The sequence below is a fragment of the Myotis nattereri genome (assembly GCF_964212035.1).
Source record: "Myotis nattereri genome assembly, chromosome: 18".
In the NCBI taxonomy this organism is placed as follows: Eukaryota; Metazoa; Chordata; class Mammalia; order Chiroptera; family Vespertilionidae; genus Myotis; species Myotis nattereri.
This window is the reverse complement of record NC_138093.1, coordinates 24,342,717-24,356,558: the sequence shown is the minus strand read 5'-3', so window position 1 is coordinate 24,356,558 and position 13,842 is coordinate 24,342,717. Positions and strand designations below refer to the sequence as shown.

General features: G+C 38.1%; 1 protein-coding gene across 2 annotated transcripts in view; it reads right to left on the bottom strand.

Moving 5' to 3' along the window:
• The window catches only part of DHX9 (DExH-box helicase 9), a 49,442-nt gene that overhangs the window by 17,127 nt on the left and 18,473 nt on the right, over positions 1 to 13,842 (bottom strand). Inside the window, exons 1-10 of one of the 2 annotated variants that reach the window (XM_081112363.1) lie at positions 13,135 to 13,264; positions 12,234 to 12,280; positions 9,971 to 10,107; positions 9,562 to 9,651; positions 9,307 to 9,468; positions 9,079 to 9,156; positions 8,144 to 8,335; positions 2,304 to 2,445; positions 1,785 to 1,867; positions 396 to 552 (exon numbers count right to left, since the gene is read on the bottom strand). In XM_081112363.1, coding sequence (XP_080968489.1) covers positions 396 to 552; positions 1,785 to 1,867; positions 2,304 to 2,445; positions 8,144 to 8,335; positions 9,079 to 9,156; positions 9,307 to 9,468; positions 9,562 to 9,651; positions 9,971 to 10,107; positions 12,234 to 12,264 — 1,072 coding nt within the window. In that variant the 5' untranslated portion in view covers positions 12,265 to 12,280; positions 13,135 to 13,264. Of the gene's footprint in view, positions 1 to 395; positions 553 to 1,784; positions 1,868 to 2,303; positions 2,446 to 8,143; positions 8,336 to 9,078; positions 9,157 to 9,306; positions 9,469 to 9,561; positions 9,652 to 9,970; positions 10,108 to 12,233; positions 12,281 to 13,134; positions 13,265 to 13,842 lie in introns of those variants that run through there. The other variant, XM_081112362.1, reaches the window with a different exon arrangement.

Here is a 13,842-nt window from a genome sequence, read left to right as displayed (position 1 = left end):
CTGACCCTGGCTGCTTAAACTTTTAACAGTAATTCCCATGACCATCATATTGGTTTACCCAACTATAATAATTTTCAAAGTTAAGTTTGGCTACTAAATATGCACACTCTGCATATAGTGAACGAAACTTGTTCTCACGCCTCAGACTGTACTCACTCCTGCTTAACTAAAACCCCAAGAATGGTATGATGCATTTGATACTCTAATTTGCCAGGATTTTAAATGTCCTTTAACGCAGCAGTCAACAACAGGTGGTCCACGAGGTCCGAAAGGTTGGTGACCGCTGCTTTAACCTACAAAGGAAATTTTCTTAATCTTCAGAATTAAGAGATTGATCAATCATGCTCCTGAGGAGCACAAGAGATATTCACCCCCACCCCCTGCGCAGTATTTACCTTGAACGGGGAAAGTCCTCCCATAAACTTCAATGATGGGGCAATTGAAGAAATATTCACAGAACATGCTGGTATCGATAGTAGCAGACATGAGAACAATTCGAACTTCAGGATAAGCCTGAACCACATCTCGCAGCACTACCAAAAGGAAGTCAGTCTATTCAAACAAACACAAACATAACAAAATTGCATTAAAAAGTCAGTGCTAATGAGATACACCCAATAGATTTTAGGTTCCTAGGAGGCTTAAATAAAGGGTTACAGTGAGATGCAGTTACAAACAGTATTTTAAAAGAACAGTCATATGCTAATAGTTGTGGGGATTGAAAGGAGTGCTATTCAGGTAGGGGAGAAAAAAAAATTAATGAGCAAAGAATTCATCTCAAATTTTTCAGTGAAATTATATTTGTAGGTACACCAACTTTAACTAGAAAAAAAGGGAAACCTATCATAAGTCAAAAATCAGTTATATAGCCTGGTTTTTGTGGCTCAGTGACTGAATGTCAACCTATAAATCCAGAAGGTCAAGGTTCTATTCCCAGTCAAGGCATATGCCTGCGTTGTGGACTGGATTCCCAGTGAGGGGCATGCAGGAGGCAGCTAATCAATGATTCTATCATCATCATCATCATCTCTCTCTCGCTATCCCCCTTACTCTCTGAAATCAATAAAAAATATAATTTTAAAAAATCAGTTATCCAATCACATGTAAAGTAAATCTTAAAAATGTTGAAAAGATCCTAGCTGATTCATTCAAACTAAATAATGGCTAAGACACTTAATCGTGTAAAGTATCCATTGACCCACCAACAAACATGAAAGCTAGAACTTTGACATAACTTTTCTCTAGCTGCGAGGTCTCTCACTATCACTTTGCCTTTCCCAACTATAAAAAACCACCATAGAAACCTTTTTATATTTCTTTTTATGTATACAACTTTCACCTCATCTATAGATATTTATATAGACACCTATATATATTCTTAACTTTATGAGTATGTTGTATAATCTTTGGGATTTCCTCTCACATACCATATCACTGCTAAGATTCATCCACATGTTATTACAGTTATTCTTTCTAATGACTTTATATCCCAATATGTGAATATACCAACTGACTCACCAGCAGGTATCTGGTGGTACATACTGCAGTTATCTGGGCTGTTTCCAGAATTTTACTACTGTCAACTTTTGCTACTGTGAACATTCAAAGAAAAAAAAAGGGTTTAATGGCCTCACTAGAAAAAGATGTTCAACATCTTAGTGACAAAAGTTCATGGTTTTGGTAGAAGATGTAAATAGTGGGAAAAGAAAAAGCAAAGCAGAGATTTTATTTTCTTTTTATTCAGAATATTAGCAGCTACCTTATCATAATATTCAGCTACTTACATTTATGTCTCTTTCATGTATTTCATCTACAATTACATGACTGATTCCTCGAATGCCAGCTTCTAATTTTCTCAGGAGCACACCTTGAGGAAAAAAAAACAATCACAGCAAAAAATTGAGATGTGTTTCTATGTTGATTAAAGTAGGGAGGATAGAAAAGTTCAAAGAAACAAGTTTCTAGACAATTATGCTTCAACTAAATAACCCCAGCATCATATTAAAAAAGAAACAATCACCTGCATATTTAAAATTATTTAAAAAGTGATGCTGAACTCTAAATTAAAAGATATAATTCTAGTAACCTACGCTGATTTCATTTTTTCCAAACTACAATGTCTAGCAGATGTATCATGCTGTCCATAAAGGAAAAAAATTGCTCAAAGTTCTATTTAAACAATAATTTTGAGACTGGCTTCTTGATTTATAATTTCCAGCCATTCTGTGCTATTACCAAGCTTTCTTCAAAAATAGCACAGTGTAAACCCCAAATGAAAGACCAAAATTAAACACATTACTGACCTACAGTACAAAACATTATACTGGCATGAGGTCGGGGAAGTACAGATTCAAATCGCACACTGTAGCCACAGCTTTTTCCAGGCTCTTCTCCTCTCTCATATGCCACGCGCTCTGCTACAGACACTGCACTGATTCTCCTGGGCTGAGACCAAAAAGAAAAGTGATTTAAAAACAACAAAATCAGTTACACATGTTTATTGGGATTACTAAATTATCATAGTCAATCTGTTCCACTGCCAGCTCAGTAATCAACAGAAACAATAATAGTAATTTTTATCTTAAGGAAGTTCCAAATTTATTTAACTCAGGACATAAAAAAATTACTACTTAATTCAATGTCAAATACTGAAACATGCTGTTTTTCAACTTGTATATAAAGTGATTCCAAGATTTTTATATAAAAAAACAATTTATTCACAATTGGCCTAAACTGTTAAAGATATTCAGAGTGATTTTCTAGCAGGGAAGGAAGGGGACAGCACACACAATTAGGGAGCTTGCCTGTAACTGCCAACCACAGCGAAGGCATTCTTAAAAATTTAATTAGGAAGGTTGGGTATTAGGAAGGTGAGCAATTTCCTTTGCCATATCCACTATGGTCACCTTTCATTAATCTATTAACTCATAAAGGAAGCATTTGTTACATTCTGCATCAGGTGCCACACTGAATGAAATCACTCCTGTCACTTCTGACGAGCTTATGCCAGTGATGGCGAACCTTTTGAGCTCGGCGTGTCAGCATTTTGAAAAACCCTAACTTAACTCTGGTGCCGTGTCACATATAGAAATGTTTTGATATTTGCAACCATAGTAAAACAAAGATTTATATTTTTGATATTTATTTTATATATTTAAATGCCATTTAACGAAGAAAAATCAACCAAAAAAAATGAGTTCGCGTGTCACAGGTTCGCCATCACTGGCTTATGCAGTGGGGACAACAGTATATATTACTGCTTCCAGCAATAAATATGCTGAATCCTAAGGGGAATGCTATTGATTAATGTTTTCAGTATTGGACCCTGAGAACTCTTCTGAAGTGTTCCATAGCTTTTAAGTATACAAAACAGTATTTACTTGGTGGGTAGTATGTTGGAAAGGTATAGCTACGTAGGTACATAAAGATTTATAAAGACTGAATGCTTCCAAGATGCCTTGAATTTGATTTTGTCAAAAAATTCCTGACGACAGCTTATATTTTAGTTCCTTGCTTGAGAAAATTTTCTGAGTTTCCTATCTAGATAAGTACCTATATTAAGATATCACAGATTATCACTATTTAGAAAATCAGAGGCTGAATCTTAGAAAAACAACAACATAACTTCACTAGAACTATACTCTGAATTAATAAAAAACATGATTTATTAATTTCTATGTCCCTCATAAAAGAATCCATTGGGGTATGGAGCTCATACAAATACAGGTTTAAGTGTACAATCACTTGGTTCATATTTACCCCGGCAAAAGACAAGGGATTAAAAGATGCCTTCTTGAACATACTGTGTTGAATTTTCATGAGCTTATATTCTATCTGTTAATCCCTTCCTCTACTTGTCTTTCCTATAGTTTTTAGCATTTCTCCTAAATAAATAGCTGCCTTCTAGAACTTAAAACTCAGTAGGATATTTGACTTTTGGAGATGTATTCATATGCTACTGGGTATGCAGAGATTGCTTTTATCACCTTGGGGTTACTTTCTTTCATGCCTACAAGCTTTGTAGATTCCAGCCTTCTAAATGAATACAAGCAGGAGATGGCATATTCCCCACATAGTATATACTGTAGTTATCTCTACTGCCCTCAAACATAACCGTCTTCAGAGACTCATGAAAGTCATCCATGACATTAACTTATGTTACAAATTAATGCAAGAGGCACTTTTAAAAAAAACTCCACAATCCAGGCATGTGCCCTGACCGGAAATTGAACTGAGACCTCCTTGTTCATAGGCTGACACTCAACCACTGAGCCACGCCAGCCAGTCAAGAGGTGCATTTTAGAACAACCATCTTCAGAAGCCCAATCAGTTAAATCAACTTAAGTATAAACAGAAAACATCAATATTAAGATGACTATTAAAACAGCAAACAAATGACCCTGCAATCTCCTTCCCATATTTTATATACTTCTCTGACTTAACTTCCCGCTTCAACAGCCCTGACTTTCAGACAAAAAACTATTTAAAATACACACTAAAGAGAGAAGCACTTTTTCATTCATAATTGATTTCCTTAGAGATCAGTGCAATTTTTCTTGAGGGGAGTACAGCAAAGTGCATGTCTAGAAATTTATTCCAATGAAACAAAGTATATAAAGATTACAAGTACATTTACCCCAGCATATGTAATATGGCAAAATATTAGAAACGATCTTTAAAAAAACCTCCATCTCTTAAGAGTAATGTAAGGGCATATGCATAAAATGAGACATTATGAAGTTATTAAAAATTATACTGTTGTCTCAAACATTGTATCCTATATAATAAAAGCCTAATATGCTAAGTGTCTGGTTGTCCAGTCCGTTCAACCAATCAAAGTGTAATATGCTAATGCCACTCATTGCTCGCTATGACATGCACTGACCACCAGGGGGCAGAGAGTCAACCGGTCAACCAATTGCTATGACATGCACTGACCACTAGGGGACAGATGCTCCAACCAGTAGGTGAGCTTGCTGCTGGGGTCCAGCCAATTGGGATGAGTGAGACAGGCTGGACACTCCTTGGAGCCCTCCTGTGGTCCCTCCCCAGCTGACCAACCTCCCATGTTCCTCCCCGGTCTTGATTGTGCACCGGTGGGGTCCCATGGCTTTGCCTGAGCCCTCTCAGAATCTGGGACTCCTCGGGGGATGTCAGAGAGCTGGTTTCGACCCAACAGTGGAACTGCCAGTCGCTATGATGTGCACTGACCACCAGGGGGCAGACATGCAACGCAGAAGCTGGGCTCATGGCTGGCGAGCGCAGTAGCGGGAGCCTCTCCCACCTCTGCAGCAGCACTAAGCCGTCAGTTGGACATCCCCCGAGGGCTCCTGGACTGCGGGAGGGTCCAGACCAGGCTGAGGGACGCCCCCTCACCCCCTGCCCGAGTGCACAAATTTCGTGCACCAGGCCTCTAGTATTATATAATAAAAGCCTAATACGCTAAGTGTCAGGTTATCCAGTGGGCCATTTAACCAATCAAAGCATAATATGCTAATGATATACTAAGGCCTCTCAACTGCTCACTTTGACATGCACTGACTACCAGGGGATGGATGCACCAACCAGTAGGTTAGCTTGCAGCTGGGTCTGGCAATCAGGACTTAATGATAGGCTGGACACGCCCTGGAGCCCTTCTGTGGTCCCTCCCCGGCTGGCCAACCTCCTGCATCCCTCCCTGGCCCCAACTGTGCTCCGATGGGGTCCCTTGGCCTGGCCTGTGCCGTTGCAATCGAGACCCTTTGGGGGATGTCGGAGAACCAGTTTCGGCCCGATGGCGGAATGACCGGTCACTATGATGTGTACTGACCACCAGAGAGCAGACACTCAGCCAGAAGCTGGACTCATGGCTGGCGAGTACACCGGCAGTGGTGGGAGCCTCTCTCACCTCCTCGGCAGCACTAAGGATGTTCCACTGCCGGTTTAGGCCCACTCCCAGCAGTCAGACATTTCCTGAGGGCTCCTGGACTGCAAAAGGGCACAGGCCAGCCTGAGTCAACCCCCCCACCCCCCTCCGCCGAGTGCACGCATTTCATGCACCAGGCCTCTAGTTGTTATATAAAAAAGCAGGTTAGGATGGTGTACAAGGTGTGTATGTGTATAAAACAGCCTAAAGGATGCAGACCAACAGTAAAAATGATTACTTCTGTATGGTGGGATCCTGAGTGGGCTTTGCTTTCTTTAAAATTTATTTTTCTAGCCCTAACCGGTTTGGCTTGGTGGATAGAGCATCAGCCTGTGGACTGAAGGGTCACACTGTTGATTCCAGTCAAGGGCACATGCCCGGGTTGTGTGCAGGAGTCAACCAATCAATGATTCCCTCTCATCACTGATGTTTCTACCTCCCTCCCCTTCCTCTCTGAAATCAATTAATAAAAAATTTACTCTATTTTCTAATTTTTCCCCAATGGCTATATATTCCTTTTATAGTCAGAAAACAAGCAACTAAAAATAATCTTCTAATTCTCATGATAAATATTCACAAGCTAAGCATTTTGTGCAGAATTCTGCTTTACGTAAAGGACTACTTATGACAGTTGACACACTTCTCAAATGGTATACACCCGATGGCCTAGGAAGTTTGCTCTTCTTATCCCTTGAATTAATTTTTCTTTCCCTTGATCTTCAGTGCTCCAACAACTGTTTTACATGCTGTCCCATAGTAAATAAGCAAAAACAAGGAGCACCAAATATCATCTCTACCTGCAGAACTACCTTCACCCCTGTGGCTTAGATGCTTCTCTCTTAACTATTCTATAGTACATTGAAATACTCTATATTCTACAAATAAATATAAAGAACCAAGACAAAGGAGACCTCTAGAATAATTATAATTAACATCTGTGTAACAACAGTAAATACTATGGTTGCATATACTATTTCATTTGTGCTTCAGAACAAGGCTGATATTTTTCATTCTAATAAAAAAAAAAACAACAACCTCAGAGAAGTTAATTTTGCCTAAATTTGTACAAATGACTTTAGATGTAACACATTTTCTTTATTCCCAATCTAATCCTTTCCCCAAATATTCTGCCTTATTGCCATAGCTTTATGCTGTATTTAGATTATTTAATATACTAAAAATAACAAAATAACCAATTTAAGTGAAACTACCTAGGAAGTAGTGGTGATGAAAGCAAGAATAATTTTGTCATTCCAATAGAATACTTCCATTAATCTCCAGAATATAAGCTTTTCTTTACATTTTCATTGCACATGACTGCTGATGTCATTTTCTCTACAGAATCTTATTACTCTTGCCTGGGGTCCAGCCTTAGGAGTAGGTAGTTTTTAAGTGGTTACTACTTCACAGTTTATCTGTGTCCACTTTAACCAAAATAGCTTATATTTACTGAGGACTCACTGAATTTCCTTTGTGCCAGACACTTGGTAACACTTTCCATGCCACTGGCATTTGAATTGTCTTTTTGCAGGATTCTAGGATCCACCTCTTTGATGTACCCCTCTTCACATCTATCCCAAACTGCAAGAACTTCTCTAAAACCTTAAGAGTTTTCTAACTGAAGGGCACAGGTCCTAGAATGCCACATCATTTCTCATCTGGTAATTTAATAAATACACGGTGATATAACACAGGGCTGCAATAAAATGATTTCTAAGGCACCAGATAACACAAACATACCTGGTTCTATTTTTGGAGTTTATTCTACATGAGGGACAGCTATACCCTGAAATGATGGCTTACATCAAGCACTTGGTAAATATTAACCATTTTCTGTTTTGCTAGCTTGCCTGCTCTTATTCTAACTGGTTTTCACTGAAAATTATTAGGTGGTAAGATAGACAGGACCAAGATTTGAATGTGAACTTAAGGAGAAAGTATGCTCAGCCTTGATTCTTAAGCCCAAAGACTCCCTTCAGCCCGGACAAAAAGAATTTCCTACATAATTCAGTTTAGCTTATCAGTGCAGGGTACTGGAGACCAGAACAAGACTTTAATTCTTTTTGTGTTGTTGTTTTTGTTTAAGTTAAAGGGCCTTATGCTCTACCACTTTCAGATCCATACCTTGCTACAAAGGGGAATTGATCAAAGAATTAGAAATAGTCTGGCCTCTAAGGCATTTCCACGATCCTTCTATTCACACCAGACACACACTTAGTAAGCTGGCTGGCTACTTACCTGAGTTACTACAATATTACATTCTGCTGCGCGGTCATTCTGGATAAAGTCATCAAGAATAAACTGGGGAACCTGTGTAGTTTTCCCACATCCAGTAGCTCCTCGGATAATGACAACTGAATTTTGACTAATTGCTTCCAGAATTTCACCTTCAAATTTCTTCACAGGCAGTAACTCTCTCTCTTGCAAGATCTGCGTTTAGAAAAGTTACACCTCAAATTTCTACCCACATGTATATTAAAAGCAACTGTCCTATTGCTAAATAAATAAATGAATAAAATTTGCCACCTCTATAAAAACGTATTCTTTTCCACTGGCTTAATACTCAAAATATACTTTTTCATAAAGGAATGTATATAACTGCCTAGTCAGCATGGCTCAGTGGTTGATCGTCAACCTATGAACCAGGAGGTCACGGTTCAATTCTGACCAATTCCAATGCACGGGTTGTAGGCTTGATCCCCAAAGTGGGGCGTGGAGGCAGCTGATCAATGATTCTCTCATCAATATTTCTCTCTCTCCCTCTCTGAAATCAATAAAAAAATATTTTTAAAATAAGAATGTACATATTTCTATCTCTAATAGAACTGCCCCTTCTCACTAAATTTCTAAAGAATCTACATAGTGGCCTTGCCCACACCCTTTTTTCCTCCTTTCTTCCTGAACATTCCATATACATTCTCTTTCTTCTAACATTTTAACATTAACACACAAAATAGAATTATTACCCCAAACCTCTCCACTGACATTAACTAAGAATCCCAGGCCCTTAACTTACAACTACTACCCTCCATGGTAACTTAAAATGAGCCATTTGGTAAATACCTTGATGTACTTTCCTAGAAAGGGTAAAAAATGCTATTTACTGTTCCTTTTGCCCACAACTAGAATGTTCTGAAGCTCTGGCTCATGTCCATTATGCTTCATAGACTTACAGCTTGCAAATCATGATCCTGGTCCAACTGGTACATTAATTCACTCTTGAGATCCATGCTTATTTGTTCTGGAGTAGCCTGTAAAATGGGAGAGCAACAGTCAAAACCACATAACTCATATTCAAACAGAATCCACTGGACACTTTAATGAAATATACTCAAAAGTAAAAAAAAAAAAAAAAAAAGTAAAATACAAGAATCTGATCTCAAGAATAACAATGCACTCACGTAAGCCAGGGGCCCCTCATCAATGTTGCTGCTAGTCCAGGGATTCCAGTTGGATTGAGGAGGTGACCAAGGAACCACTCCCGTTTGGTTTTGTCGCTGAGATGGCTCAAACTGAGCCAATTTGCCAAGGTTGAGAACAGCGGGCACAGAAGGATCATCAGGCTATTAAAAAAGGGAAAGCAAAAAAGGAATACCAGTTGCTTATCTGACTAGAGAATTTCTTTACAAAGGTGAACTAAAGAGCTGCATACTTACTGGAGGTATGATTTCAAGATTTAGCTCTTGAACCATGTTTTGTAGCTGATGCTCTAAATCCTGAGAGATGTTAACTTTGTAAGGCTCTACCTACAGAAAAAGGATGACCATGAAAATCACATCTCATCACATACAATCACTACTGAGTAGATCTACTATAGCAGGGTTCTGAGTATGTGGCGGACGCTAGGTCTAAAATATTCCTAGAGCCAACAATGAGTCAGTTCCCTCCCATGAAAGAATTACTTCAATGATTATTGCCCACTGTGAACACAAGCAACCCACCAGGCACAGGTTGACTGGTAGGGCCATTTCCATTTCTTAACTATAAATTAAACTTTACTGAAATCCTAAATAGCAGCTAAGTATTTCGCAATATCTCTCTAGACTACAAAGTCTAAAGACTCACTGTCTCTCCTTCTTTCTTCTTTGTAAGTCCAGAGTAAGCTTCAACCACTCCAAGATGGTAGAGTTGTCTGACAAGTGACAGGGCACAGGACTGTGCTGCCAGTTTTTTATTTGATCCATGTTCACGTGCAAAAATCCCTATAAATTAAGGTCAGGATTACCAAAGACAGAAGAATAACTCAACTAAGTAAAGAAACATCTTGTTTCATAAGCAAAAAAAACCCAAAACAAACAAACAAAACCCACCCTAAAATACAGAGTAAGAAATGGGTTCTAAGTTCTTTTTCATTCTAACTGCTACCCAAAAGCAATTTCTATAATAGCTTATCAATTGAGTAACCAACCATCTTTGACTATAGGCTGACACTAAGACACATACAAATCATCACTATAAAAGCAATAACCTATTTCAATAAAACGTGTCATTAACATTATTTGACATTAAAAAGGGGAAGAAGCCGAAACCGGTTTGGCTCAGTGGATAGAGCGTCGGCCTGCAGACTGAAGGGTCCCAGGTTCGATTCCGGTCAAGGGCATGTACCTTGGTTGCAGGCACATCCCCAGTGGGTGGTGTGCAGGAGGCAGCTGATCGATGTTTCTCACTCTCTATCTCTCTCCCTTCCTCTATGTAAAAAAATCAATAAAATATATTAAAATAAATAAATAAATAAAAATAAAAAGGGGAAGAAAACATAGCTTAACGTAAACACAAAGGGTCAAAAGCAAAATAAAAAAATGAAAACGAATTCAAAGTGGTTATGCAGATCAGGGGTTAACAATCTTCTATAAAAAGTCAGTTAATAAATATTTTAGGCTTTACAAACCACGTGATCTTTGTCATAACTACTCAACTCAGCCTTTAAAGTGGGAAAGCATCCATACAATACTTAGCTAGGGTTTCACAAACTACAGGCTCAGAACTAATAGTTATGTTTTTAGAACTGTACAAATACAACAAAAATAAGTATGTGACCCCCAAAACTTTTTATGACCTGGCCCTGTATAGAAGTGTGCTATCCCAACACAAATAGATGAGTAACGCTGTGTCTGAATACAACTTTCTTAAAGAAAATGCTAGTAATAAGTTTCCCCCTCCTTCTGTAACAGGGGCACAGGTCCTTCCTATCTAATTAGCCAACTTAGTCAAATTAATTCTGATAGTTGTCAGATGAATGGGCTTACAGATGTCAGACTGCCTTAAATTATTTTCCCTTAACCACTCAAAATAACTTATTTTTAAAGTCTGGGATAAAAAAAATCAACATCATCTCCTGATGATTTATTCACAGACTCCATTCTATCAGGAAAGTTCTTCATATATGCAATTTGAAACACAAGTGTCAGTTGCAGAATTCTCAAACTGGAAAAAAATCTTTGGCCATTTCTCTCAATTCCCAGATAAAGTAAATTGAGTCCCAGAGACGTAAGGTGTGATATTCCAAGTCATAAAATCTGTGAGTAACGAAGCCAGGTAATAGGACTAGCTTCTTAGCCTTCAAACACAACACACTGCCCATTTCAAACTTACTAAGCATAAAGAATACATGCAGCATCCGTTTGCCTTTTTACTTTATGAATAACCCCTATCTATTCTTTGTTTCTCAGGGTTACTTTCTCAACTTTTCTTCATGACTCTATGACAGTGATGGTGAACCTATGAGACACGTGTCAGAGGTGACACGCAAACTCATTTTTTTGGTTGATTTTTCTTTGTTAAATGGCATTTAAATATATAAAATAAGTATCAAAAATATAAATCTTTGTTTTACTATGGTTGCAAATATCAAAACATTTCTATATGTGACACGGCACCAGAGTTAAGTTAGGGTTTTTCAAAATGCTGACACGCCGAGCTCAAAAAGTTCGCCATCACTGCTCTATGACTAAGAAATGCTACACATCCGTCTTCTAATCCTATCATCCAATTTATACTCCTTTTCTAAATTTCACCTAGCTACTTTTACCTAAACAAACAGAAAGAACACTTTTGTGTAGAAATTTTAAAAATTCTTTGACACTTGCAGACTCCTAAGTAGCCTACCATCTCTTACCCTTTAAATTTTAACACTAGCCTGATTTCCCCTCCACACCTGCAACTTGGGAAACTGGGTCCTCTCATATAATCATTAACATCCTAAAACACCCTAGATGCTGCCTTATATCATGTACTCTTTTCAATTTATAAAACCCATGTATTTGTAGCTCAAGACTCCACTGTGAATACTATTCGTCTATGTAAGATTCAGCTTATCAGTAACACTTACTTCTGCCAAGCATCTTGATATAAACGGTCATTTCTGCAATAAAGCTCCTGTAACGACATATACAAACAACGTTAGAAATTTCACTATTAGAAATGACTCAATCCAGGACTCCTAAATCAGGCAGGCTTTTCCAACTGCTTAAGCAAATTACAGCCAAAAAACTAAACAAAACAAAACAAAGAAAACCATTATAAAACATTTGCTTCTGTTCAATCCTAGAACAAATGGAGTATATAAACTTCAAATAACATACAACATGGCACAAGACTGCTATAATCAAAGCCAATAAGCCAATTTTTCATGAAAAGAAAATGTTAGGGTTTTAGATTCTATATTTACTTACTCTTACTCCAAAGATTGTACTCTGAATAGCTAGAAAACATTCAATGAAAAGGAATTTTCCACTTAGCTTGGGGCGAAGAAATAAAATAGGACCAAAACTCTTTAAATTATAGTTGTGATTAAGATTCTCCTTTGCATGGGCTACCCACTAATGACTTTAATCTGTTAAGATAAGCTAAATATAGGTATGCAATGCACACAGCACATGGGCACACAAACACTGCGTGTATCAGTGGCTCCTGAGGCAGGGGTCTGGTATCTGTCTACAGGTGACAACAGCCCTTAATAACAAAAATGTTTTAGCATATTTATATTACATTTACTTAAGTCAGATTCTGGAGAGCAAAAAACTTTTGAAAATTATAGCTAAAATTTCTGGCAGATTCTAGGGAATGGTTTAGGTTTCAACAAGGGAAAAATTGCCCTTTGAAAACTATGCTTTCTGATCCTTCCACTGCTCAGGTACCTTCTAGCTTTGACTTTGTGCTACGAATAAAAAGGTTAAGTGAGGGTTAAGAAAAAGATGTTAGACTCCTTCCTATACATCTTGTGAACTGACCTTCAGGCACAGCTGGTTCAGGGGTCAAAGGCCACTGACTTTCAGGGGAACAACATCCACCCTTTCATTAATGACACCGATGCCAGTATGTTTCTCAGCCAGGCTTAAAGTCAATCTCATTCTCCTCCACCTAGGGGGAACAGCGACACCAGAAATCAGTTTACAATCGTTTCCCATGTGATTGCTTAGTTCAGCCTAAGCAGCAGCACATGTGTGTGTATGAACACAGACCTCTGGTGTTGCTGTCTGTTATGCCTTTAAATAAAGGGCATACAAGGAGCAGTGCTGTCCCAGCTTCCCCAACTGTCTTTGCCTCCCTCATATTCATATCCTGAATTCTTCAATTCTTTGTATCACAAGTCAAAGATAAGATTGTAACATAAAATTTTTTTACAACAATGTACTGCCAGCACAATTAAGTTATCCAATTGTTCTGAAAGTCATTAAGTGCTGCTAAGCCCAATCAGTTCAGAAGGACAAAATATTAAAGAAAAATTATTAACAAATGCATCTTTCCTTTACAACCTCTGAGGGTTTTAAAGTCTGACATCAGAATTAAGTATTTGAGAATTCAGGATTGAACAAAACAGTGGGGTGCAGAGGTAACAATGCTCTAAAAATCACTTTGACCACAATGTCAAAGTTTTGTTTTAGTAATAATTATTTTAGGGTTGCTAGATGCACCCAAGGGAGAAAGAATGCTTTTGA